At 50.0% G+C, this 27477-nt stretch overlaps 1 protein-coding gene and 1 long non-coding RNA gene across 2 annotated transcripts; one reads left to right on the top strand and one right to left on the bottom strand.

Annotated features, from left to right (window-relative positions):
• Positions 1–208: 208 nt before the first annotated feature.
• On the bottom strand, positions 209–15064 carry LOC140698649 (uncharacterized). Its single transcript, XR_012076445.1, has 3 exons — positions 14704–15064; positions 13150–13444; positions 209–6279 (listed from the first exon to the last, which is right to left on the bottom strand). It is a non-coding gene; the product is annotated as an uncharacterized lncRNA (long non-coding RNA).
• Positions 15065–15193: 129 nt separating this feature from the next.
• Positions 15194–27200, top strand: CLDN14 (claudin 14). The gene is made up of 2 exons (XM_006205059.4): positions 15194–15405; positions 26127–27200. The coding sequence occupies exon 2, from the start codon at positions 26173–26175 to the stop codon at positions 26875–26877; it is 705 nt and encodes a 234-aa protein (XP_006205121.2). The 5' UTR covers positions 15194–15405; positions 26127–26172; the 3' UTR covers positions 26878–27200.
• Positions 27201–27477: the final 277 nt, after the last annotated feature.

Here is a 27477-nt window from a genome sequence, read left to right as displayed (position 1 = left end):
CTTTTAAATTCCAATGTGCAGCCTGGGCTGAGAACTTCCTCCTTCATTTAAGTCAGATGCTTTTGAGATTATATAGATTTTTTTTAATAGTTGAGAAATACTTGGCATTTTGTTTTCTAGTAAACAACCCTTATTTCTTATAACTGTAATCATGAATGCAAAGAAACTCTACTTTTAAAGCAATAAAAACCATGATATTCAAGAAAAATTCATCCAGTACAACTTGCATTTGATTCTTACACACTCAGTCATACAATATTATTTGAAGTGAACCCCACAATGAGATCTGGAATGCTGAATAAGTGTAAAACAGTAGCTATAAAATTTACAAGATGTCACAGTAATATATCTTTAATATACCATAACCCTCTCAAGTGATGTCTACCGACTAAGGGAGAAAAGTATCTAAGATATCATTTCCTTGGCATACTCTTTTCTTGGCTGAGAGTGAACTCTGCTAATTCCAGGACTGACCCCGCAGCATACCGCAGGGCTGGCACCGTCGCTCTTGACCTCTGGCTAGTGCGGTGGTAGAATGTGATACCCTGTCAGACCTCAGCAGAGATAAGCACAGTATTTCATGAGAGACGGCTTACAGAAGAAAGGACCTCCTTCATTTTGGGGCCCTACCGATGATTAACTTTATAATCTTGTACCAATTACTGGACCCATCACATCTCTTATTCCCCAGATTGCAGACCCAGGATAACACCACCAACTTCAGCTCTCACAGATAATAGGGTTAAATATATTTAAACATGGAACACACATCGAGCCTCAAATGCAAGACTAATCACTGTTACTTGTGGTGCTTTTTTCTGATTGCCTTTCACTCATTGCAAAAAGTCAGTATATGGTGTTTTCCAGGGTATTCAAGGCAGCATAGTACAGTTAACCCCTCCCAGCTGACCCCGTCCAGCCTCTAGGAACTGAGCTCTGTGTTTAAATAATAGCTTAGCTCCTTTGATTTAATCAATAACTGGGCTTTTTAAATTCATAGGACTCTTTTTCTATCCTTGAATGTTCTCTCAAGGACAGAGTAACATAGTCCTAAAATATTCTCAGTTCAGTCTTCCTCCTTCCATCCAGAACAGCTGCCACCCGGGGACAGGGACTGGCTGGGAGCCTGCTGGGTGTCCCTTCAAATAGAACCATGGGTCCTTGAACTAAGCCCAGGCTGCTGGTAAGAAAGATTAACAGAGCTTACAATCTCCCATGATCAAGATGCTGACCCCGTGGGCAGCGGGGCAGGAGAGCTGCGTCCACGTCAACGCAGTAGAAACTCTGGAAGGGAAGCAGTAAGAAGAGGATCTTCAAGTAGGAAATTTGGGAGTTGGTGGGCCCGTTCCCTAAACTCATAAGTTTCAGTTTAATTTCACCCAGCCCCACATGTCCTAGATTTCACCCAACACCTACACCTTTGAGCACGACCCTCCCTGGATCAAAGGACTGTGGTCACATCTCCAAGGTCCTGATTAGGCTCTGATTGGATTTTAAACTCTTTCTACCACCCATGCTAGTGACTCTCAATCATACTTCTCACTTGTGTGAAAAAGAAATGTGGTGTGGGCAGAAACTCACATGAATAGTGTATTTTAGGTGGGGGGTGGATACAGCTCAGTGGTAGAGTGTGTACTTAGCATGTATGAGGTCCTGGGTTCAATCCCCTGTACTTCCATTAAACAAACAAACAAACAAACCTAATCCTCCCCTCCCCCAAGAAAAACAAAAAAAGAATTAAAAAGTCATAGTTGGACACTCACACAAAATTTTTTTAACAGTCTATTTTAATGCCCTGCAGACATGTCACTATAAACCCATAACTTTCCTTGATTTTCGTTTTACTGATATAAACTGAGCTGATACGCTCAATGCAGATGGGGCGAGACTCAGGTGAAATCTTGCAGCCCTCAGCAAACCATTGTTCATTCCTTCTTCAAGGCAGGGAAAGAAGGTTCAGACTGGGGTAGGTCATCACCACGTGTCGAGCCCTCACACTGCTCAGAAAATGTAGTTCCTGGAGCTACAACCCCTGCCCCCTCCCCATTTATTAGCTGGGTCACCTGGGGTCACTGACTTAACCTCTCTGAGTTTGTTTTCTCATCTCTAAATGGGATCTAATAATACCCTCGGCATCGAGTTCTGTGCAGATTAAATGAAACGATGTAATGGAATAGCTGGCCCAGTGGTGGAGATTATCATCCAGCTGTATCCTGCAGTCTGTTTGCAACTTGAAAATTAAAATCACAAGAGACCAGCAATTTGCTATCGAAAGTTAGTTGATTTTTTTTTAAATAAAAGAATACATAAGGACAATGGGAGCTAAAAATGGAATATACCCTTTCCTGGGAAATCACCTTTCAGGCCGTATTGTCAGGCAGGCAGTGTCTGGACCTGTCCCATGGTCCCGAGGCATCACTGGGCTGCAGAACCAGGCCAGAGGCTGCGAAGTCCAAAGCAGCCCGATGCCCATCCTGATCTCAGGTTAGCTCCGGGGAGGCGCCCACAGCCCTCCCAACGTCTCACTTCGTGTGCCTGCCCCCGATTTCTGTTAGGACTAGCGCTGGGCTCCTGGATCTCGGGCCGTGTGCTAACTTGCAATAAACAGACCAAAGAGGCGGAACTTTGCAGCCAAGCCCAAGTCAAACACCTCTGTGAAAACCTATCCTGAGTTGCCCTGAGGTGTTTCCAAAAGTAAAGCAAACATTAGAACCAAACAGCATGCTGTAACTCTCCGCCCGGGGTGGGGAGCGGGGTGGGGTTACAGACCGGCATGACGAGACTCTGAGGCTGGGGCGGGCTTCAGGCTCAGCACTGCCCAGGGGTCACTCCAAAGACCCTCCAGACTCTCCTTACTGGACCCCTGACTCTGCGAGACTGTCACTCTGCATCGGGAGACAATGGCAGCCGTTGAAGCAACGGGTCACCTAGGGAGCAGTCTCTTTTGGCTTTGCCCCAGCTGGCTCTATGAGCCATAAGTCACTAGTTTATCTTCAGCTCTGCTCACACATCTAGAATCAATATTGATTATCCACGTGTCTAGATCAGTGATTCTCAACTCTGCCATGCTTAAGAATCCCCTGGACTGAGGCCAGGGCTGACATAAAAACAAAATTCCTGGACCCACCCCCTAAAATTCTGAATCAGCTAATCTGGGTCACTTTTAACAAGCAACCCTGCAGGCTCTGAAACAGGGAGACTTAAGGCCTACCTTTAGAAACACTAAACACATACAGTAAAGTGATGAAATTCTAATCCTGATCATGTTGTATTAACATCCCAAACTGACTCAATCCCTCATAAGCAATGCTCTGTGAAAACACAGGCCCCTAAAGCAAAATGGCTGCATTTGTGCAAGTTTTCAGTGAAAACATACTGTGTTCTCAGTTCCCAGATTGTGCCCTGGGGGGTGGGGGCGGGGCTGGCGAACAGATAGGTCATGGTCTCAGCCTTCAAAAAGCCTAAAAATCTGGCTGGGGAGATGGCTTCTTAGTGAAACACCAGCTAACCGGAGAGGCAGGGAGCAATTCATGGACGGAGAGACTTCCAACATGACATCGCTCTCGGGTCCTGGAAACAAAGGCTGTGAGTGTGGCTTAGAGAACTCAGGAAGATGACGGGGAACCCCATTCAGTGGAACGAGCATGAACTGAGACCTACTGTGTGCTGACCCCAGGATCAGGGACAGAAGGGACAGAAGGGACAGAAGGGACAGAAGCTGCACTATGAGGAGTGGGATGGGCTCTGCTGAAAGGGAGGCGGGGGAGGAGGAGGAGAAGGAGAGGACCCTGACCAGGGCTCAGTGGACTGAGAGCAGAGAAGGGCAGGTCTGGGAGATGGTGTGGCCAGGAGCCACATCAGCAGTAGGATAATACATATTATGGGGTAAGGAGACATGAAAACTCAGGTGCAGGAGTTTAGACTTGATTAAATAGATAAAGGGTGAATGGATTTCTTAGTTGGGGCATAATGTTAAGAGAAGAGCTTCTTCCGGAACAGAAGACAAAGTGGCCGGATAGACAGTCAGAGACCAGGTGAGCTATGAGGCTGGGAGCTTCCATGGATGAATTCCATGGAATCCCATGGACTGACTTCCATGGATTTCAGTGTCATTGGAGGGTGGGGGTGAACTGGGTTGAATAGTGTCCCCTCCTCAAATGCATGTCCTTCCTAGAATCTCAGAATGTGACCTTATTTGGAAACAGGGCCACTGCAGATGTAATTAGTAGAGTTACGATGAGGTCACACTGAAGTAAAGTGGACTCTTGATCCATTATGACTGGCATCCTTATAAGAAGAGGAGGAAAGACACAGAGACAGACACAGAAGGACGACGCAGAGGCAGAGGCTGGAGTGACGTATCTGCAACCCCAGGGATGCCAAGAACTGCAGGCAACCAGCAGAAGATGGAGAGACGTGTGGACAAATTCTCCCTCTGAACCCATAAGAAGGAACCAACCCTGCCCACACCTTGATTTTGGACTTCCAGTCCCTAAATGCTGAGAGAATACATTTCTGTTGTTGTAAGCCAGCCAGTTTGTGGTGATCTGTCAGACAGCCGAAAGAAACGAATATAGGGGGCTTGAGGAAGGAAGGAAGCTGAAGATGGGTCTTTAGGGGGTGAAGAATGATGTCCAGGTGATGGCCAAGAGTCCACTGAGACAGGGCTGGAGCCCCAGGGAGCCCGGCAGTCACCGCATCTCCCTCCATCAGTGTCCACAGAAGACAAGGGGCAGTTTTTGGAGGAGGAGGCGGGTAGAGACAGCAGCTGCCCCGCTCAGCACTCCACGTAGATCTTCTGATTCCCTCTTCTGTGAATTTCCTAAACAATTATCACAGGAGCCCCGTGCTTAGAAAAGGTGTCTGAGCCGCCTCCGGAAATTAAAGGATTTTTCTAGTTACGAAACGTGTACCAAATGATTGTTAAGAGACGGCCTTGTTTTCCCATGTAGGCACAGGGTCGTTTCAAAGAGAAAACACAATGCCCCCATTTTCCTCACTAGATTTTAGTCCTGGACTTCCCCTATAAAATCAGAATTGGAGAAAGCTGCAAGCAGAATGGCCCCATTCACAGGAAAATGCTAAAGGCTGGTTTCCCATGACTTGAAGGGTTCGTTGCCCCTCCCCCCCAACCGGTGTGTGATGTGGCTTAATTCTCTAGGCTTGCCATCCTTGAAATCATCTCTCCCCCTTCCTCAGTGAAATTTCCTAAAAGCAACCACACAAATGCTGCAGGTGTGTGAGATCGGGGCTGCTCACGTACAGAGAGACTGTGCAAAGTAGGGGGAAAAGGGCGCCCCATCCAGGTGGAGGGATTGCAAAAAGAGACCTTTGTCCTGGTGGCTGAATTGCAAAAAGTGCCCCAGCGGAGTGGGCCACGTAGAGGAAAAAGACTCCCAGGACAGGGAGCAAGGCTCAGCCAGCAGAGCCCGGGTGGGATTTCAGCTTCCACGAGGCCCACGTGTGCACAGGGCTGACGCTGCCCAAATGGATGCAGGCAGCTCGGGCCCCGCACAGAACCCAGGTTCCTTTTGTCACCTCTTAATGGAGCCCAAGGACGCTGCTAAGGGCTGCTCCCACCTGTCTGTGGGCTGCAGGGAGCTCCAGCTACTTCCTGCGTGTCTGTCTTTTCCCGAGTGGCTGGGAGGAATGCTTTGCTGTCCGTCTTATCCATTTTCACATTTCCATCACCAACAGAGCTCAGTCACAGCGTATACTCCCAACGTGTCTGTTGAACGTTCGGGCACATATCCAGTTCAAGCCTGGAAACCTCTTTTCCTGCTCAAGCGACCTGCTGCCTACCTGCATTTTTCCCATCCGTTGTTCTACTGGTCTTTAATGGCTAACTCCAGACAAGAGATGTAAAATAAAATCCATGGAGAAGGACTGGTCAACTTGCAATCCTCCAGGACCCGAGAAAAGGCAACATTATTATTAATATTTTGCTTTTTTCCCTCTCTCTCTGCTCACCTTTCTCCCAGCTCACCAAGGCACCCCCTCCCTGTCAACGATGTGGTTCTGTATCACCACCACCCGTGGCTGAGACTAAGACTGAGTGCCACGGAGATCCATCCTTCCACCACTCCCTTCAAACTGCCCTGAAAGCAGCAAAGGAAATTAACCACAGCCTCCACGGCCGCCGCGCCGCTGAAAGACCTTGCACGTCGCTGGCGATAGATCTGGAGCGCAGCTCGTAACTCAGCCCTCGGAGGGTGGGTCATGCAGGTGTCTCGAGGTGGCTGGGACTCCGGTGGGGGCAGTTGAGGTGACAGATATGACCTGAGAGGGGGAACAAAGTCTCAGTTACCCGGCGATGAAATGAGGAGTGATTTCTCTGCCTCGTTCCGGCTTTCCCCGGCTTAGGTCAGGCCTTTACGATGATTTGTGCGAAACCTTTGAAGTTCGGTCATTTCACAGCTCACGCTGGGCCTGCTTGAGTTTGCTGAAAGATAAGAGTTATTGGAGATACGAAAGATCAATTTGAAGGGAAGAGAAAAGAAAACAGCCTTGGGGCCGTTTCCCCTTGGAAAGCAAAGAAAAACCTGTGTTCTCTGCCGGCCCTTTTCCTTCCCTCCCCGGCTTCCTTCGCCATCGGGTGGGAGGGAGCCCGAGTGGACTGGGAGCATTTGCTCCTGGCTCCGATGATGTAAACCAGGGATGCTGGGAGGTGCCCTGTGACCTCCTATGCCCCGAAGTCCCCACGTGGTCTAAATCTGGAGAAATTTGCCCTCAGGGGAGAAGTTTCCCAAGTCTGCTTAGTGGAGGGCCATCCTTCAGGAAACTTGATTTCTAAAAAGCGGTATAGTTTAGCTTCCTAGAACGGCAGTAACAAAGTACCACAAGCCGGGTGATTTAAAACAACTGAAATGGAGTCTCTCACAGTCCTGGAGGCCAGAAGTCCGAAATTAAGTTGTCAGCAGGGCCCTGATCTCTCTGAAGGCTCCAGGAAAGAGTCCTTCCCTGCCTCTTTCAGCTCCTGGTCAACCAGCAACCTTTGGCATCCCTTGGCTGGTGGCGGCATCATTCCATCTCTGCCTCCATCTTCACGTGGTTTCCCTGTGTGGGTCCTCTCTGAGGCTGTGTCTAAGGACACCAGTCGTTGGATTAGGGCCCACCCCTCCGACCTCATTTTACCTTAGTCACCTCTTTAAAGACCCTCTCTCCAAAGACAGCCACTTTCTGAGGTGCTGAGGGTTAGGGCTTCAACACAGGAGTTTGGGGAGGGACACAGTTCAGCCCAAACCACCATCCTTCCACGCCACGTGGGAGGGAGAACTCGGACCCCTTCCACCACTCAGGTGTGTGGGGGTCACAAAGCTTCCTTAGTTCTCTTCCTCGTGAGCCCCTCTTCTGAGTAGCCAAGCGGATTCATCTGTCATGAATATTATCTCCAGCCCTTCTGGCTGAAACAATCACCTTCTATGAAAACAGCTCCATTAGGGAAACATTTCTTGGTAAATGTCAACTCTTATCATTGCCATTCTCTTCCCACCACCCTCAGATCCAAGATGGCAGCCAGCACACAGGGAAGCTCATGGTCCCCGTGGGAGGGCATAGGTCTCCTGGTCTTGTCCCGTCCCTGCACTGGCCCCTTCCTCCAGGAGGCTGTGCTGGTCCTGGTGAGCGTACTGACAGGTATCCACTCAGGGGTGCGCAGGCTGGGTCTGCCTTTTGGGCATCCAGCTGATGTCCCTGCTAGAGACAATGGACTGTGGGCTAGGCTGGGGAGCTCTCACATGTGACCAAGTCACCCTAGAGATCCCCTAGGTCTGGAGGGATGTCCACACCATCTCTGGTCAAGGTGGGCCCCTCACAGCCATTGGCTCCCAGCAGACTTGGCTGCGTGCTGTACCAGCCTGGGGAACATGTGAGGATCCTTGGGTCCCCTGCACGCTGTAAGGAATCCTGGCTCTGGCTCATTCACCCTGCCTTCCTGCAACCACATCGTACTCCCCATGTTGGGAGGGGTCGTCTCCTCCAAGGATTCCAACAGGGAGCAGAAGGAAAGCCCACTTCCTTTGGGCTCCTTCCCAGTACATTAGATTTGGGGCAAACGTATGTGACCACTGGCTTCCCCTTCCTCAGCTCCCTCCTCATCCTCATCCTCATCCAGCTGAGCCAGAAGACTCATGCTTCCCTCGTTCCTCGTGGCAGAAACTCGTACGCCATGTGCTGTGTATTCTGAATGGTAAGACCCGCGGACATCAAATCTCTGGGTCTGGATCTCTAGGTGGTTATAGAAGTTAAAGGAATTTTGAAAATTCTCTCTTGCCATTGCCCGGCTTTCAAGAACACTGTCTTGCTGGAGACATAAAAACCTATATTGGATATCAGAAGCCAAAACCTAGTCCTTTTTGCTACTTCTCCCCCATGCTCCACCCCCAGAAGGGAGCCAGAAGGGCAGCCCTCTCTACTCACAGACCCCCTACTCAGCCAGGACTTTTAGGGTAACCTCGCCTGTCCGTGGGGCTGACCTCCAGCCTCGCTCTGATGCTGTCCCCTTACTCCTTGAGCCCAGGAGGGTCTCTTATCTCTTCTCAGGTGGAAAACAACAAATCGAAACAAACAAAACTGGCTCAACACACATGGCTCTTGGACCTCAGCTCCTAACTTAGGGCCAAGAATTTGACCATATTCTTGGTTCTAAGATGCCCCATCTCTCACAGCCTAAACTGCTCCCGGTCAGGAAGGGGGCTGGATGCGTTTCCTGTGGCTGCCAATCATCACAAACTAGGAGCCTTGAAACAACAGAACTTTGTTGTCCCACAGTTCTAGAGGCCAGAAGTCCCAAATCAAGGTGTCAGCAGGGCCGTGCCCCCTGACGCCTCTGAAGACTGTAGGGGGGCCTCCTTCCCTGCCTCTTCCAGCCTCGGTGGCTCCTGGCGTTCTTCAGCATCCCCCGGCTTGTGGCTGCATCACCCCAGGCTCTCCCTCTGCCTTCACATGGTTTTCTTGTGTGTGTCTCTTCTCTTCCTATAAGGACAGCAGCCATCGGATTTGGGGCCCACCCTAATCCGGTACAACCTCATCTTGACGTAATTATATCTACAAAGACCATTTCCAAATAAGGTCACATTCTGAGGGCCTCGGTGGACATGAGTTTGGGGGGACACTGTCCAGCCCATCACAGGGACTCATGAGTTAATGCTTTCTAATGCCGTTCTGACTCCCATGATAAAGCCCCAAGCACAGAGTGGTGCTCGGAGAGAGACCTCCTTCTCGCCTGTTCTTCCGCAACGCCCCGTGTTTACTTGAAAGCGGTATGTGCTTTCATAATCGCCTTACACCGCCCTCCAGAAGTCAGCAGCTCCTGCGAACACTGGCCTGCAGCGCTTGCCCTGGGCTCAGCCACACTCCTTCTGAACCCCCCCTCCCCCCTCCCCTGGTCTTTGATGACCATTTGCTGTTTTGTTTATACCCCTTCTTGTTCCAGGAAGGCTTTTATTACCAGGCTAAATGAACCCAGGAAGATCCTGTAGCAAATGCAGTGTTCTCCACAAACACAACTTTCCATGAAACCGACACGAAAACCCCCCAAAGCACTTGGAAATCAAAAGGATCGTGTTAAGTTTGACGTTGGGCTCCCCTTCTTTAGCTTCGCTGACTCGCTGAAACACAGGCCTTTCCTCACTGTTCTGCTTTTGCGAACTTCGTGTGCCCTGCCTTGTTTTCTGGTCAACCTCTTGATGGAAGAAACCGCTAGCTGAGAAAGGAGATTCTGGATTATTGAGAGCTGCAGATAGCAATCAAAGTGACTTGTTTTAGGACGTGGACCTCAGAAAGGAGATTGTGGTGGGGGGGACCCTAGTTCACCGATGGGAAATGTACCCTGTGGTCCCACGTGGCCCTGGTGAGTTTGCTTGAGTAAAAAAGTCTCAGGAAAGCCATCAACCAGTGTTTAGGACTGAAAATGGTGAAGGACATGCAGCTTCCTAATTCAACATGATGAAAGGGAGGGCTTTCTCTGGCTCCAAGTTATTCCTCTTTTGACCTTATTTACAGAGAATTGGGAATATTTGGCTTTGCTGCTGGCAAAAGTCATTTTAAGAAAAAATGTGAGTCTGTGTGCATGCATGCACATGTGTGCATGTCCACTGTGTGTCCATGGGTGTGCCTATGCACACACATGCATGTGTGTGTAAAGGGGAGAGGGTGGGACAGGAAGCAGAGGGGGAGGGGAGGGCGCAAACAAACGTCCCTCCCAGCGTATGAAACTGAATATTCAGAGGAGTCCTCTCCCTTTGGAAAAGGGCCTGAGAGTATCTGAATGTGTCTCAGGAGCCCCTGACTTTCTCATCCATATGCTGCCCGATTTGTGGCAGCTGAGGTATTTTGAAGGTGTTTCAAGCGAGGACCCAGCAGGTCATCCTGGTCCCTCAGCTGTGAGGGATGTAAACTGGGATCGGGAGAGGAGGAAAGACCTTTCAGAAAGCTGTGCTCGAGACCCACACCTGTTCATTCAGCAAATCTTGACTGAGTGCTGGATCCGCCCTGAACCCACTTGCTAGTAGCAACCGGCTTTTCTAACAGCGGGAGGGAGGGTGCGGGACACTGGGCCGGCAGCTTGTGGAGGAGAGAACATAGGGCTTACATCAGAGGCCCGGATCTTTCTGTGACCAGCTGTGAGCACTGGACAAGATGACTGGCAATGATAACAGATGCCCCCCAGAGTTTTCTGTGTGATTAAATAGCAGTTGGTGTAAGCGCACTTAGTAAATTACAAGGCATGAGGGCCCCTGGAGGTGCCACACCTGGCATCAGGCGACTTTCTGTTAAGGAATAGCAATTAGGAGGAGTCCAGGATGGGCAAGATCTTTGTCCCAAATGGCAGGTGGATGCTGTGCGCCCGCCGGGTCCTGCAGCCGCGGCTCCACGCTGCCTCCTCCTGTGGTGGGGAGCCTGCCCGCCCCCGGCTGAGCGGCCCAGTCACAGTGCGACCTTCAGGAAGGAAGCGTTCGCTGTAAGAAGGTCACTGATAGTGGCCTTAAAACCTCTGACAGTGGTTCATTCATCCCGCCAGGTAGGCTGGGACCTGGATTTGGCATTTGGCTCTCAGAATTAGCTAGAATAGAGACAGGAGGGAAGCGTTGTGTAGATTAACATCTGAGAACATTTTTTTCCCAATGAAACTCCTTACATGTAAACTAATGGGCTGCTATAAGACCACTGGGTGGGGGACCTAACTCAGAAAGGCTAAAATCAGACCAGTCTGTTCTGTTTTGTGTGTGTGTGTGTGTTATTGTAGTAAGACTCACAACATAAAACTTAACATTTTAACCACTTTTAAGCATGCAATTCAGTAGCACTAAGTCCATCCACGCTGTGTAACCGTCACCACCATCTATCTCCAGAACTTTTTCATCTTCCCCAAATGAAACTCTGTACTCACCAAACACCAACTCCCCATTCTTCTCTCCCCTCAGCCCCAGCAACCACCATTCTACTTCTGTTTCTGTGAATCTGACTACTGTAGGGACCTCATATAACCAGAATCATACAACATTTGACTTCTTGAGACTGGATCATTTCACTTCGTGTGATGTCTTCAAGGTCCATCCATGTTGTAGCATATATCCCAACTGCATTCCTTTCAAAAGCTACGTAATACTCCATTGTACGGATAGACCACATTTTGCTTATCCATTCATCCATTGACAGACATTTGAGTTGTTTCCACCTTTTGGCTCTTGAGTGTAGGGGCACAAATTTCTGTCTGAGCTCCCACTTTCCATTTCGGGGGTCTCTTTATAGTTTAAGACATAATTTTTTGGTTGTCACTTTATCAGCCTGGGCTCCTTGGCTGGAAACTTACTGGTTATCTATCTTGTCCAAAAGGTTAAATCTTCCTGTGTGTAGAGTACAAAAGAGCAACTAGCAAACACAGGATTATGTTGAAATGTCCGTTGCCAACACTGTTGTCAGCTGAATGATGGACAGCAGATAAGTCAAACTGGGGTTGTGTTTCACAAATGTGTTGTTGGAATTTTAGAAACTTCTCATTTCAAATCAGCATTAGCCAACATACTTACGCTCTGACAGCCCCGAAGAAGCCCAGCCTGAACTAAGATAGATGTCACTTTGGCTGAAAGAAGACTGTCGACAGGAACCTATTTAATTCATTTCCCCACTGCTCTTCCCTGTTAAATACATTTGCCATCAATTGACTTCTCTATTCTCTATTTGGAAATGTCCATACTAAGCAAAATTCTCTCTCTCTTTTTAAATAGATTATGAAGCACTATTATCTCTACTTACTTATGACAGATTATTTCAAGAAATGTGCAAATATTATAAATAACAGTTGGTGGGAAATGAGGGATTTTTCCACAGTAGGTTATGTGGTTTCCAAACAGTTACTTGGTTTGCCTTTAATGTCACTTTGTTGTCACTTCTCTCAGGATGAGAGAGTGTCCTGAGGCAGCCAAAGATACAGCTCCCGAAAACAAACTGAAGCGTAAGATTAGGAAGGCACCTTCCTTTTCTCTGTATTTGGAAGTGAACGTGACCGCTGCAATGACTGATGTGGCGTCTTCCACTCTACCAGTGCAGCCCGTATTCAAGTCTTTGCTGATCAGATTTCCCTGGAAATCACACTCTCTTGCCACATAATAGAAAGAGTAGCAAGTAAGTAGTGAGCCACAGATAGACATCACTAGCTGTCATGGGTTGAATTCTGTCCCCCAGAAAGATACGCTCAAGTTCTAATCCCTGTACCTGTGCATGTGACCTTATTTGGAAATAGGGTCTTTGCAGATATAATTACTTAAGATGAGGTCAGACTGGAGGAGGGCGGGCCCTTAATCCAATATGACTGGTGTCCGTAGAAAGGGACAGTGTCACGTGAAGAGAGAGACACACACAGGGAGAGGGCCACACGAGGACCGAGGCAGGGACTGGGGCAAAGCAGCTGCAAGGCAAGGACCACCACGGACTGCCGGCCACCGCCAGAAGCTGGAAGAGGCAGGAACACTTCCACCCAGAGCCCCAGAAGGAGCCCTGCCCTGCTGACACCTTGGTTTTAGACTTCTGACCTCCTGCTGTGAACTGTGAGAGAATAAATGTTTGTTATTGTAAGCCGCCCAGTTTTTGGCACATTATTACAGAAGTCCCAGGAAACAAAAACACCGGCCAAGTGTTAAGCCTACTTACTTGATGAAAAAGTAATATTCCTCCCAAGCTGATTTGCAGTTCATTCTCCAGGTCAAGAAGTACAATCTTAAACTCCAAAGTAGAGAGTTTTCAAATCGTGATTCTGTGGTTGATTGAATCTGTGGCTACAGAACCCACACTCCAAGGCCGACTTAGAATGATACGAGCCCAGGTGCCTGTGTTCAAATCTCGCCTCCACCACTTAGTAGGACCTTGAGCAGGTTATTTAACTTCTCAGAGCCTCCATTTCCCCATCCAAAAAAATGGGGCTAATAGTAGTACCTAAAGCAAAGGACTGTTTTAAGGATAAAATTAGTAAATGCATGTGATGTGCTTAAAACAACAACCAGTACACAGTGAGCTCAGTACCACTGTTACTACTGCCATCATAAATACGAGGAGTTCGCCAAAATCGGACCTCTGCAAAGTTAACATTAAACCGTGCAGGCAGGATTTCATGGAAATCTTGTTTGTCTGACAGGATATGCTGTCGATAAATTGAGCAAAGTCAAGTTCTACAGTGGCCTTCACCCCAGCAAGATAGCTGAGTCCACTAACTCAGACTCAAGTTGCTGGTATGCGGCTCAAATCAAAGAGGATCCAAAACAGTTACTGAAAACCACATACATAACTTTCCTTTCATTAATTCATTCGTTCTACAAACTTCTTCTGACTTCCTAATGTGTGTTAGACCCCAGCCTGGTTCTATGAAGAATCAAAAAATGAATAAAGCATTGAAGGCCAGTTGAGATAGAATAAAGGTGATGGATTTATTCATCCATCATCCACCTGCCCACCCATCCATCTTTATTCATGTCTCATCCATCTGCCCACCCATCCATCCTCCATCCATCACCCAACCATTCGTCCATCCATTTAATCCAAAATATCCATTGGCTTCCATCATATCCATAAGGACAGAGGTTGCCCTAAATCAACGGAATGATCCTCAGTCAATAATATTTAACAGACACTTCTGAACTCCTGCTCCAAACTTCCAGCCACAAGATGCTCCTGTCTCTGCCATCACAATCTGGTTGCCATGGACACAGTCCACACCCAAGGCCATTCGCCCACACCTGAGTTCCTTCACTGTATCCTTTTCTGAGAACTAACTAAGGCCACATAGATTGATGAATGCCACAGAAGGAACACAGGAACCAAGTCGCTGCCCTTGGAGCATCCATGATGGAATCGATGAGGAGCGGACAGACCTGCGTGTCAAGTGAATTGTGGTTCTCTGCCATTCTGAATCCCACCATGGCCAGCAGCACACCTGAAGGGGCTGGAGGCATTCCCAGCATGTCCCAGTCCCTTGGCCAGCCTCACGTGCAGTCCTAGATTTCAGAACAATCCCAGGTTCTTAAGTCCTACTTGTATGTCCCCAAAAAGCCACCTTTATGATATCTCTCATTTCAAACTAACAGCAAATTGTCCCTTATTCCCAGCAGTGCCCACAACCCTCCCAGCTCCACACTCCCCCGACAGACACCACTGAACCATCCATCTCTGCAATTATAGCCAAAAAACAGTTGCTGTTTGATCAAAACTCACCCGCATGCCCACAGGGCCCACAGCAGCCTGCAAGTTGAGAAACTCTTTGTTGCTCAATAGGCCAAAAGTCCAGAGCCATGTGGAGACAACCATCAGGGGACTAGCTCAGAGAGGCCTGGTGGTCAGGGCGGCAGGAGGGGAGCCGTATGGGTCGCAGTCATTGGCAGGAGTCAGGCTGTCCATCGTGGGGTGATGAATATGGACACAGAGGAGCAAGTGTCTGCAGCCAGCGGCCTGTGTAAGGAGCTGGGGCAGCCAGACTGGGATGGCCCTTAGATAGCCTTCCACGCCCAGCTGGGCGGTCAAGGCTTTGTCCTCCCAGCCCAGGAGAGTCACCAGAGGGTGCTTTAGGGAGGTGATGACTATGCTCAGATGGATCAGGGATTTTTCCAAGGTGCAGTAATGACATTTCTGGTTGGTCCTGCACGTCTGCCTCGCCGGCTGCCTCATACCGGGCATAGGGCAGTGAGCCGCCCAACCAAATGACACGTGTGCCCACGCAGCCCTTCTCAAAGGACACAGTCATTGTCTAGTCACTGTCCTCTCAAATACCCTGGCCTTGAAGCTTCTGGTTGGTGGAAGAGGAAGGACAGGAGGGCAGCAGCGTCCCTGAGGGCCTGCGGGTCACGCCGGCCGGTGCCCAGCCAGTTCCCAGAGCAGCCAGGGGCCTGGAGAGGCGGCTGGACTCCACGGCCCGTGCATGTGAGTGCGGGGTGAGGCGCTGGTCGGGGGTGGGGTCTGCGGTTTGCCGTCGCTTGTCTAGGGGCTGTGAGGCCCCGCCGGTAGGTCTGGGTGCGGGCGGGAGGTCTCCGGGCAAGCAGCAGGCAATATCCCCAGCAGAAGGCCAGCCGTGCCGGGGCCTGGGGGGCCCTGGGGACCCAGCTCCGGTGTCCTAATGAGCCAGCTGGGCCCCTAATGAGCCAGGAAGGATGGAGTCCGATTCCTGAGTGTTTGGGTAGAACTTGCTGGCCGTCCTTGGGCTGGGAGCAAGGACCAGGTCTGCAGAGTGTCAGGAGACGGGGCAGCTTGGGTGCTGGTTGTCACTGTCCCTTCTGTGCATGGTGAGTGTCTAGAGCCTCCAGACTTGGGAGCCTTATCCTCTCCCAGCCCTCCCCCTTCCCCCCAAACACACAGACACTGGCCTGGAAGAAGGCGCGGGAAAGTTACAGATCTCCCTTAATAAGGGTAAAAAATGGTACTGAAGCGGAGACATTCCAGGCAGTCTGATCCATGAGTTCATCCTTCAGTTACCTTGAACCCTGCATCCCCAGTAGCTGCCACGGTCTTCCCTGGATGGGCCAGAGGGCCAAGGCCTGCTGGGAGGGCCCACAGACAAGGGAGAACGAGGCCTGGGATTGGTGCCCAGGCCGTGGAGCCACTCGGGCACTGGCTTTTGGCTGCACATTCCCACCAAGAGATTTAATTCCTGCCATTTATAAGGCCAAAAATCTCTTAATTACTCAGCTTAGTCTTGAAATCTTAGGAAGCCAGAGGGTAGCCCCATCACCATGTTCTCTGAGCATCTCAGCCCCGGGATGCCTGCTGGGCTGGCTCCCGTTGAGCTGGAACAGGTTTATCTGTAATGGTGATAAAACTTCAGTAGCACACATTACTGGGTGTCCTTCCTTGCTGGGCTTACAGGTTTCTGCATATCTCAGCATCTTCTAGACCGCTCTGAGAAGCTGCTGCTATGATGTCCGTAGCCAGGTGGGTCAGGTACGGCTGAGTCGTCTGCCCAGGATCAGTCTGACCGGAAGCCAGCCTCCATTCTTACCTGGCTGTGGAGCTTTAGAAATCTCTAAAGCTCACCATCCTCTACTTACCCATCTAGACAATGGATCGATTCTTCCCAAGCATCTGCAGAGAAATCTGTAAAAAGGAAGAGACAGTTTCTTCCCTCAGTGCCATGAAAGTGTTACTATAAATATCTCCTGCTTTCCAAGTTAGTTGTCTTAAAGATCTACGAAATCAAATCTATCCATTTTTTTTTAAAAAATCACTTTCTCGCTTGTATCAGAGAATCTCTTACATTACATAGAGCACACAGTCTAAAAGCCTGTTTTCCTGGCTGCTCCCAGTGTCTTTTTAAAAATTCAGACAGTCGCTGTTGCCAGTTCAGGAGTGATTCTTGGCGCTTTGAAACTCAAACATTCCTCCCTCCAGCTGATCCTCACAATCCTCTCTTGGGGGCGAGTCCTCACACTGCTGGCAAGACGCGTGGCTGCCAGGGCCGTAGGCTTTTTGCCCGAACAGTGGCCACGCACAGGAATTTTCCACCACACGCTGTTTGCTGGGAGGGCACCTGGGGCTTGTCCTAAGAGAGCCGCCCCGGTGCCGTGACTCTGTGAAGGCAAGAAGGGAGAGGATGCAACTCTGTACCTCATCCTCTTCTCTCCCTGGGGGGGGGGCACCAGGATACAGGGAGGCTGTGAGCAGGGTCTCTGGGGCGCAGAGGCAAGCCACCCACGGGCAGTGGTTCACCCCTGGACGTGAATGTGCACGCCACACACCCGTGCACCTACAGCTTCCCTGGAACAAGAAAGAAATGAAAGCTGAGATTTGGAACACCGCTGGGGTTTCCGCTGGCAGCCTCTCTTGGGCACAGGAGACCAGCAAGAGCTTTGTTTTCAAAAGGCTCCTCCTTGGCAGACCTTTACAGGGGCATCTGGGCTACACTTAAATGAAGAAAAAACAAACTTACGAAACCAAATTTTTAAATTCTGCAGAACACAGCACAAGTGTCTCCTGTTCCTTTCAACATTCAAACTAGATGCACTCTTTGATTTCAGGGAGGAAGAATCCCAACGCTGAGTCCTCCAGTTCCATCCATAACCGGCAGGACAGGCTTCAGGGGCCTGCCACCTGCACGGCTGCCCGGGACCCTGCACTTTGAAAGGGCGCCAGCCTGGTTTGATACTCTGTGGTCGCCATCTTGAAATTCTTCATTTTTGAACAAGGGTACCCATGTTTTCATTGTGCGCTGTTTCATCTGCAAGGCCATTCTGAGGACTTCTACCAGCTGAAATCTCAGACCTGACCCAGTTCATTCTAAACTTCTAAACGGATGGTCCTTCCACCATTTCCTCCACCCTCTCTCCTCCCTGGCCTCTTCCTCCACCCTTGTTCTCTATCCATGCAGCACATTCCCAGCCCCAGCAAGGGTCTTATAACTTCCATAACTTTGAAATAGCAACAACAGTAAATGATCTTTCCTGGTATCTGCAACACCTGTAACGCAGTGCAAACCATGAGCAACTCCTATGGGTGGTAATGTCCCAGACTCTGGTCACACTGCTGCAGGTGGCTGCCTCTACTCATAACACAAGGACATGCTCATTTTAGGGGGAGGCCAATGAAATAAATCATGCAACTCTTTTCCCCAAGTTGACAGGTACCCTGAATTCTATGGAATTAAGAACCCCTGTCCTACAACTGTTGCCTCATTTCCTGGTTCCCCTTTATGGTCCAAGTCTTTGAAAGAATCTTCTGGGCTCACTATCTCCTGTGCGCCTATCCCAACTCTCTCTTGAACCGACTCCCAGCACTCTGCCGAAACTGAGCTTGTCAAGGTCTCCAGTTTCCTTCATGTTGCAAATTCCAACCATATTTCTCAGTGCTCAGATAATGTGATTTGTCTGGTGACGATGCAGTGGGTCACTCTCTCCAGCCTGGAACTCTGTCCTCACTCACCACTCTCCCCCTGGGTTGCCTCTTCCCTCTCGGCCACTCCTTGTGGCCCATTGCTGGCTCCCCCTCAGACCCCAGTCTCTCATGTTGGAAGGTTACCAGACTCAGTCATCAGGCACCTGCTCTTCCCTGTCTACACTCACTCCTTGGGGGCTCTTACCCGATCTCACCGCTTTCAATCCTGTGTCTGTGCTGTTGAGTTCCAAGTGGACTTCTTCACTCCATGCCCTCCCTGAGCGCTGCACTTATACATGCAAGTGTGGTGTTCCCGCCCCCCACTAGGTGGTCACAGCCGTGCCAATTCAACATGTCCAAAACAAAATTCCTCTTCCTCCACCCTCCAAACGCAGAGCCTCCCACCTCCCACTGCCTTCACCCTCAATAAATGGTAACTCCATTCTTCCAGTTGCCCAAGACCTTGGAGCCATGTCTGACATCGGTCTCTCACACTCCACTGCTAAACCATCAGCAAACCCTGCCACTCTCACCTTCAAATGTATCTAGGAACCCACCCCTTCTCAGTACCCACCTCTGTCACTGCCAGCATCTCTTACGTGGATGACCACAGAACTCTCTTCTTTAGTCTCCCTGATCCAGCCCAGGTGTGACCTTGGATGAGTTACTTAACCTCTCCAAGCCTCAGTTTCTCCATCCATAAGTGAGGACAGTGACAGGCACATCACAGATTTGCTGAAGGATTCAACAAGTTAACGTCTGTGGAGGCACTTAGCATGTGTCAGGCATCTCACGAACACTCAGTACATTTGGCTGTGATTGCTTTTACTTCTCATTATTAACTCAGCTTCTGGATGCCTGGGGCTAAAGTTGACAGAGAATGAGCACTAAACATTTTTAGCTGTATGTTATTTAGCATTAGTACACCTCAGTCTTATGTCTTCATTTTAGTCACTGCAATATAATCCCAGTTTCGTGCTCAAATAAATCATTTTCACGGGCTTACAAAATCCATCGACTAGTTGTCTTATCCATAGAGGTTTCCAGCCCAGCAGGGCCAGAGTCCTGGGGCTTGTTGTTTTGATGTTAAGTCCTAGAGGGAGGCCCCGCTGTGCTCTCCTGGATTTCCAAGGGAAAGCCTGGGCAACCATCGGAGTTGCCTTATCCAAACCTGGCCTGCACCCCAAATTTGGGTTTTTATGGTCTATGAAACCAAGACATGTTGATTTAAGAAAACCAGACACTAGCCTGAAAAGGTCAGCCACGTCTCTGGGTGCAGCCCAGCCAATTACATACAAACTGGGGAACTGAGCCCCCCAAACTCTTTGGGGGATCAGTGGATTCATATGCTTTTCCAGCCTGGAGAAGCTGAGTCATCTGATCACTGTGTGGGTTACCCGCTGTGGTTGGCACTGGCTCTTGAGTTTTCACTACACAAGGGCCTTCCAAATTCTTCCCTCGCCATGTTCTCTCACGTCTCCCTGGACTCCGTCCTCCACACCCTGGGACATGAAGCTAACCACTGACCTGCGGTTTTCCATGGTAGATGTGAAGCCATCAGACCATGCTCAGTGCCTCCTCTGGAAGGGGACCCAAGTCTCACATTCAGACATGACTGTTTTTTCCTGTGATTCCCGTGCCACCATTCAACTGGGCACCTGTACTGGTCTGCGAGAGCTGCAAAGTACAAAGTACCACCAACATGGTGGCTAAAAATGATAGAAATGAATTCTCTCCCAGTTCTGGAGGTGGGGAGTCCAAAGTCAAGGTGTCAGCAGAGTCAGTTCCTTCTGATGCTCACGAGGAAGGATCTGCCCCAGGCCTCTGTCCAAGCCTCCGCTGGTCACTGGTCATCCTTGCTGTCCCTTGGCTCATAGTGGCATCAGTCCAACCTCTGCCTCCATCTTCACATGGTGTTCTCCCTATTTCTTTGTCTTCACGTGGCCATCTTCTCACAAAGACTCCAGTCTCGGTATAGGGATCCACCGTACTCAGTATGTCCGCATCTGAACCAAAAGTTACCTCTGCAATGACCCTCATCCAAATAAGGTCACCTTTGGAGGGAGTGGGGGTTAGGACTTCAACGTAACTTTTGGGGGGAACACAATTCAACCCACGGCATCCCTTATACAAAGCTTTTCTAGACAACATTTTATTAGTCAAAAAAATCATCATTTAATACTTTAGAAAATAAGCTTATAACCTGTGTTTTTTGCTTTTCTAAGATTTTCCTTGCACAGCAGACTTTTGGCCACCTGTACCCTCAAAAAAATGAAAACAACAGAGCAAATCTACACAACTATCTGGCCAGGAAAAAACACTTAGGCAAAGGCACCAGGTTATTTTGTTAAATGAAATTCAGTCCTTTCATGTTCACATGTTGATCTACTGCATTTTTAATGGATTCTAATGAAATCTGGTGAGTTGAAATTAGAGAGACAATGCCCGCTGGGAAACGGTGTAGGCTTTTTATGGTCGCGGTAACTTAAGCTTGTAGTTTTCACTCAATCAATAGTCTGTTCAATCTCGCTGAGTTGAAAATGGCCTAGACAGGCATTTAACCACATACCGTGATTTTCATTCGTATTAACACAGGCTTTCCCCCAAACCAGCTCTTGTTAGAAAAAATAGATTCTTCTTTACTCATCCAAAATGGAGGGGAAATTTTAATCTGTAAATTGTCATTTCTATTTGATTTGGGCAAGATATTTCACGTTGGTTTTCTTGAATCATCTTAGCAAGCCCAGCTCTCATTCTGTCCTGCCTCTTATGGAAAGACTGTGGTTCTTCCACACCATGTGTAGATGGCATAGAAGTCCTTATAAATTTAAAATATAGATGCCTGCCAGTCTGAAAAATAACCCAAGGAAAGTTACAGAAAGTTTGGAATAATAATGAAGGAAACTTCATTTTTAGAGCCAAAAACCCCACAGTCCAGCCCATCCTAAGTGAATATGAAATGGTTTTTCCGAGGTATTATTACTTGATTGCTTTCTCATCATTCTTAAATCTTTGTGTCAGAAGAGGGACTGAAATAGCACCTCTGGAGTATACCTAAGCTCCTAGGAAAGAGATCCACTTGCCTTGTACATTATTAAGAAATAAGTATCCAACATGTATTTGGCAATTACTGGTTAGAGTTATTTCCTTCTGATAGAGCATAAAAGTCCTTTTTCTTTCCTCTTGTTGGGTAGTTTTGCTAATGTATCTCATTTAGATGAATCCAAATCTCCTTTGAGTTTATCCTTGGTTCCCAAGGTCTAGCATTTATGAAATATCTAAACCATGATGGAGTCCGGTTGGGGTGTCAGGGAGGACATTAGAGTTTTGGGAACCAGGCATTTTCTTAAATTGCTGAACATCAAATTTGCAGCAAATCTACTTTCTTTCAAGTCCAACGACCATCTCCCTTTCAAGGCAGCTCTTCATTTTCCCAATAAAACTCTAGGAGACAAAGTTCAAGTCCTCTGCCTCCACAGTGGATCCAACACTGTGTCAGGAGCCTGTGGGGCAGCCCTGTGTGGGATGGCCCGTTCCCAGCCGGGTCGAAATCTGCTGTGACTGCAGGACAGTCAAAAGCTGAAACGAGGTGCGAGAGGCCAAATCACCCAACTCTTCACCCAGGCAAGAAGGCCCCGGGTGGTTCTGGGTAAAGACCCTTCCACACACCTGCCTCCCCATGTACAGCCTGCATCACTCCTGCTCCAGGACTGACGTCCCCTTCAGCAGCGCGGGTGGAAAGGACAAAGGACACGTGTGTCCATAGGAGAGCTCTTCATAGTAGGGGCCGAGGGACACAAGGCAGTAAAGAAGCAGGAACCCAGGAAACAACACACTTGCCCCTTGTCCCGGCGAGGCTGTGCCCTCCAGCCACCGCTGCTGAAACGACGCCTACGTCAGAGGTGAAGCTCCACAGCTGACACAGCTGGGGCCCAGGCAGGCTGGGAGCAAACCCACCATGTGCTGTACGTTCCTGCCTTTTTTTTTTTTTTCATTCTTTCCTTAAAAAAAAAATCTAGCTCACAGACAACAGAGGAAGGACACAACATAAAAGTTTATATGGAAAAAAAAAACCTTGCCTTTCAGATCTGGTGCTCATAAAACCAGATCCAGTATAAGGGGCCGACAGCAGCCTGGTGTTTCTCACAGCTGCTCTTCACAGATTTTCACATTAGTTTACAGCCCAGGGGTTTTGCGAGACTCTACTGGGGGCAAATCAGAGCATCTGGCTGACCTTCTGACTTGTGCTCATTCAACACTCCCCCAAATCAAAATTATCTTTGTTTTTTAAGCAACCCTATCTCATCATTGCTCCATTAAACTTTCAACAGACTTATATCCTCCAAGTCCACCTGCCAAAGTGATTTGACTTTAAGCTGCCATTTGGCAAAGCTGGGGAAGGATGTCTCTGGTCAAATAAGTTGAGGGAATGCCACAGAAAAGACTTTTTGGGAGACTCCCAATGTACATTTGCATGTTACCATCAATGAGAAGTCCAACAGTTACCAGGTTTTCTCCAACCTACGTCTTCCACGAGAGACATCGTGCAAACGGAGCATGCCGAGAAGCAGTCATTGGGAAGCACTGCCCTAAATCCTGCTCACACGCGCAACTAACTCACACACTGTCCACCCAGGAGGGTGCTTCGGGGGCCCTGTGAACCCAAATGCAAGACCCAACGTTTATTCCTGGAATGCATCATCTGGACTACCTTCAGCCCCACCCAGCCAGCCTGTCAAGGTCTTTTTGGAACTTGACTCTTAAAACCACATTTGTCTTGGACTCACATCTCTCTAGCAAATGTTTCCACAAGCGCAAGCACGTCTGCAGGAAAAGGGTAGCCTGGGGCGAAGGCAACTGCAGGCCAGCTGAGCCCCACATGCACTGCCCATCCTGGGAGGCCACGCAGGGGCAGGTTCCTTCCGAAGCATCAGGGATGAGCCTTCAGTGGTTTCCAAGGAAATTTGTACATTTAAGGTGGTTTTTCCATTGAATGGCCCTAAAGTGAAAAGTGGTTGCTGGGAAGTTGAATTATGACCTAATCCCAGTAGCAGCTGTGGGTAATGGCAGAGGAGGGGGTGGGGAGCTGGTGTCTGGGAGTCCAGGGCTCATTAACACTCACTTCTTAAATTAGCAAATCCTTCCAGCACAAGTTTAAATATAGCAACCTAATGGTTTCTAAAATTAGCAGTCATTGCTCTCCATAAATATTTAGACGGCCAATAAACTTCTGGTCCACTTCCCTAGACTAATGGGGTCGAGCAGGCTTAGCTTTTACCCCGCATTCTTTAGGCTCAGGATCCTGAATGACTGACCTTGACAGGCAAGTGCTGTGAGAAGCCTCGGAAGGCCCAGAATCCCGGACAGACTGTGTGGCCACCGGGCTGGAGGCAGCCTCCAGGCGTTCCTAGAAGGATCTCAGAGGCCATTTGGAGAAGTCCACAGACTGGGGGCTTCCTGGAGGAACGGACTGTCATGGTTTGCCTGGGGCGGTTCCAATTTCAGCACTTCAAGTCCCCCACCGGGCAACCTCTCAGTCCCCAGCGAACTAGAACAGCGGGCCGTGCTGGCCACCTGAACCCCTGTAACTGGACGTCTTCAGTGGGGACAGTCACCGCCCCAGGCCCTCCTGCTAACTTTAGTCCCACTGAATTCAGAAAGGCAGAGTGTCAGGAAGGAATTAAACTAGGGAAAACAGTAGCCAGGCCACAAAAAGAAATTCCATCCCCTGCACCCAGTTTCCCCATGTGGAAAGCAGGGGTGGGGACAGTCGCTGCTTTGCTGGGTTTTTGAGGGGAATAAAAAACCAGGCAGCGTGTGTGAGGGCTCAGCGTAGCGCCCGGCATCACCCAGGCCCAGGGAATCGGTGCTTTCCGTGTCAGCTCTGTTCGGGCACCCAGTGCATCTGGGAGGTCGGTGGAGGCAACTCTATCCCCACACATCAGAGCTGCCCCCTCTGGGCCCCACCTCCTCCTTGGCAGTGACCACAGGACAGTGCCCCGCACCTCCTTGAGCAGCAGGGACCTGGGGTCCCTGCCCCCTGCCCCAAGCCCAGCACCTGCACAGAGTGGGTGCTTGCTGAGTGGAGGGAAGACTTCCTAAGGAAAGCCAGCTTCTCAGCAAGACACACGTGGCCATCAGCTGGAAGCGTGAGTAAAGAACACAGGGTCCAGGACAAAGAGTCATGTTTAACAGCAGCAAAGCCCCTGACCTCATCCCACGACATCCTGCCCAGCACCATGGCATCTTGCTGTCCAGCCTGTTTGTTAAGCAGGACAGAATAAAAGACTGCCTCCTCCAACACGAGGATTTGTAAGCCCTGTATATGTTTTTAAATCCAGCAAGATGGTCTGCCCTCTTGGAATCATCACCTGTTACCAACCAAATCCTTCATCATGACGTAGTGGGTGATTTCTTCACGACGGACCCAGGATTAGGGACAGGAGGGCCTGTGGGAACCCAGAGATGGCTCGCAGGACAGTGTGCATTGGGTGACACCTACCCCCATGCACTTTTGCTCCCTGCAGGCTTCCTGTGCTTAAGTGCAGAACATTCATCTGCTCTGAAAGGAGTGGGTTTTGCCGACTGAATTCTCACCAGTTTGGGACGCTGAACTGACTTGTCCCTCAAAGACACTTTGGGGGCATGAAGTCCAGCTCCCTTGTTTTAAAGCGAGAGAGGTTCCAAGGCACCCAGAGGGTGGGGGTGGCCCTGGGCCCGGGACTCCTGAATTTCTTTTGCTCCTCACCCTGCTCCGGGTGGGAGAGAGGAGCTGGTGGTGTCCACACTGGTCGTTCCACTCTCCCTCCCATTTTTCCTTCCATCCTCTGTCCCTTCCATCCACTTCCCTCCCTCCTTCCCTCCCTGTTTCTCCTCCTCCTCCCTCCCCATATTTCCCAAATATCCCTTGTATGCCTGCACTACATACATGCTGGATCTTTGCCCCCAAGCAGTGTTTGGAATTTTGCCATGGTTAGAACTTTTGACAAACTCTGAAATGGCTCCACACACCCAGATCTCTGAACCCAGGGAGCAGCCTTTGACTTGTAACCAGCCCGCCCCTCTTCAGAGTGGTGTGAGGGGAGGTGCCCTGCCCGAGGGAAAGGTCCTTGGTTTGTGGTCCTGGCCCCTGGCCCCTGGCCACAGGATTGAAGGAGCTGATGACCTTGGTCATCCCTCTCCTCTGACGTCAGTGGATAATCGCTAAGGTCACGTCTGGGGATTCTGGAAGGAAGTGTCTGACCTGCCTGTTGGGTCCTAAATCTCCCTGCCTGAGCACAGCGGGAAGCCTCCTGCCTTCAGAAAATGCTTCCTGCTGACTGGCAGCCTAAGGCTGCTCTCCAACTCAGAAGCAGCCCTGCCTAAAGAACTGCCAGTCCATTTGTTGACTGAACAACCAAAGTGATTGCTGATCGCACAGAACCAAGTGAGATTCAAATGTAGCCGAGTTCAAGGGTAGAGTAAGAAGGAACTTCCCACACGTGGCTGGTAAGTACTAAGAGATGTGGGAGCTCTGCAGTGTCCTTCCCTGGGGTCCTTGGAAGGCACAGTCCAGCCAGATGTCGCTGTCACCCCTCCTAGTTCTGGTCTTCCAGGGAAAGTGTCTAAGACAACCGCCGCTTATTCTGTCACCCCATCCAGTCTCAGAAACTATTTTGAAAAATATGCTAATCGCCGTACCAACTGCCTATGGAAATCTCCCTTTCGGTGGCAGGAATACATGCATCGAGATAATATTTAACCCGTTTCCTTTCCCCCGCCCCGCCTCCCGGCTTCATTAGGACTCCTGCGGGCGCCTGAGCGAGCGCGGCAGCCGCCGGCGGGGCCATGGCCAGCACAGCCGTGCAGCTCCTGGGCTTCGTGCTCAGCTTCCTGGGCCTGGTGGGCACGCTCATCACCACCATCCTGCCGCACTGGCGCCGGACGGCGCACGTGGGCACCAACATCCTGACGGCCGTGTCCTACCTGAAGGGGCTGTGGATGGAGTGCGTGTGGCACAGCACCGGCATCTACCAGTGCCAGATCTACCGCTCGCTGCTGGCGCTGCCGCGGGACCTGCAGGCGGCGCGCGCGCTCATGGTCATCTCCTGCCTGCTGTCGGGCGTGGCCTGCGCCTGCGCCGTGGTCGGCATGAAGTGCACGCGCTGCGCCAAGGGCACCCCGGGCAAGTCCACGTTCGCCGTGCTGGGCGGCGCGCTCTTCCTCCTGGCCGGCCTGCTCTGCATGGTGGCCGTCTCCTGGACCACCCACGACGTGGTGCAGAACTTCTACAACCCGCTGCTGCCCAGCGGCATGAAGTTCGAGATCGGGCAGGCCCTGTACCTCGGCTTCATCTCCTCGTCCCTGTCGCTCATCGGCGGCACGCTGCTCTGCCTCGCCTGCCAGGACGAGGCGCCCTCCGGGCCCTACCAGCCCCGGGCCGGCCCGGCCACCGCGCCCGCCTACCGGCCCCCCGACGCCTACAAGGACAATCGGGCCCCCTCGGCCATCTCGGCCTCGCACAGCGGGTACAGGCTGAACGACTATGTGTGAGTCCTGAGGGTCTGCCCCTCCCCGAGCCCGGAGAGGAGCCGGGACCCAGCCTGCTGAGTGCTTCAAGGTCCTGGCACAGAGTTTATTTCTGGACTGTTTCTGTGTCCAAAGGAATAATGTGAACATGAGGAAATGGGCTTAGAACACGGGGAAGGAGGCAAGATGAGAAGAGAAGAGAAGAGAAGAAAAGCTCTCTATACCAAAGACTAAAACAAACAAACAAAAAATCCTGTTTTGTATTTATTATATGTATTTATGTGGGTGATTTCATGACAGCTGAAAAAAAAGCAACTTGCAGCTGGGTCAATGGGATTTGTTTGCAAGTCAGGAATAAACCTTTTGGATGTGGTTGTCTATGAAATGGACAATGTTTGTTTCTGTGTCCAGACCATTATTCTGTCTGCTAAGGTGCTGGTAATCATAGCCAGCGCACTTGGGGCCTCGGCCAAAGATGCCTGAGCAACCTCCCCCAAAACTGTCGCCCTATCCTGGCTTAAACTCAGAGGCAGGGCAGGAAGTACAGGGCTTCCTAAAAAAACAAAAACAAAAACAAAAACAAAAACAGGTAATTACTATAAACCACGAAAGAAGGACAATGTC

The sequence above is a fragment of the Vicugna pacos genome, chromosome 1 (assembly GCF_048564905.1).
Source record: "Vicugna pacos chromosome 1, VicPac4, whole genome shotgun sequence".
NCBI classification, from domain to species: Eukaryota; Metazoa; Chordata; class Mammalia; order Artiodactyla; family Camelidae; genus Vicugna; species Vicugna pacos.
Note: the sequence above shows the minus strand (reverse complement) of the source record. Positions and strands in the feature narration are given on the sequence as shown.

Bases quoted from the DNA above. Each gene is read 5' to 3' on its own strand.
- CLDN14 (XM_006205059.4), top strand. From the start codon at position 26,173: ATGGCCAGCACAGCCGTGCAGCTCCTGGGCTTCGTGCTCAGCTTCCTG.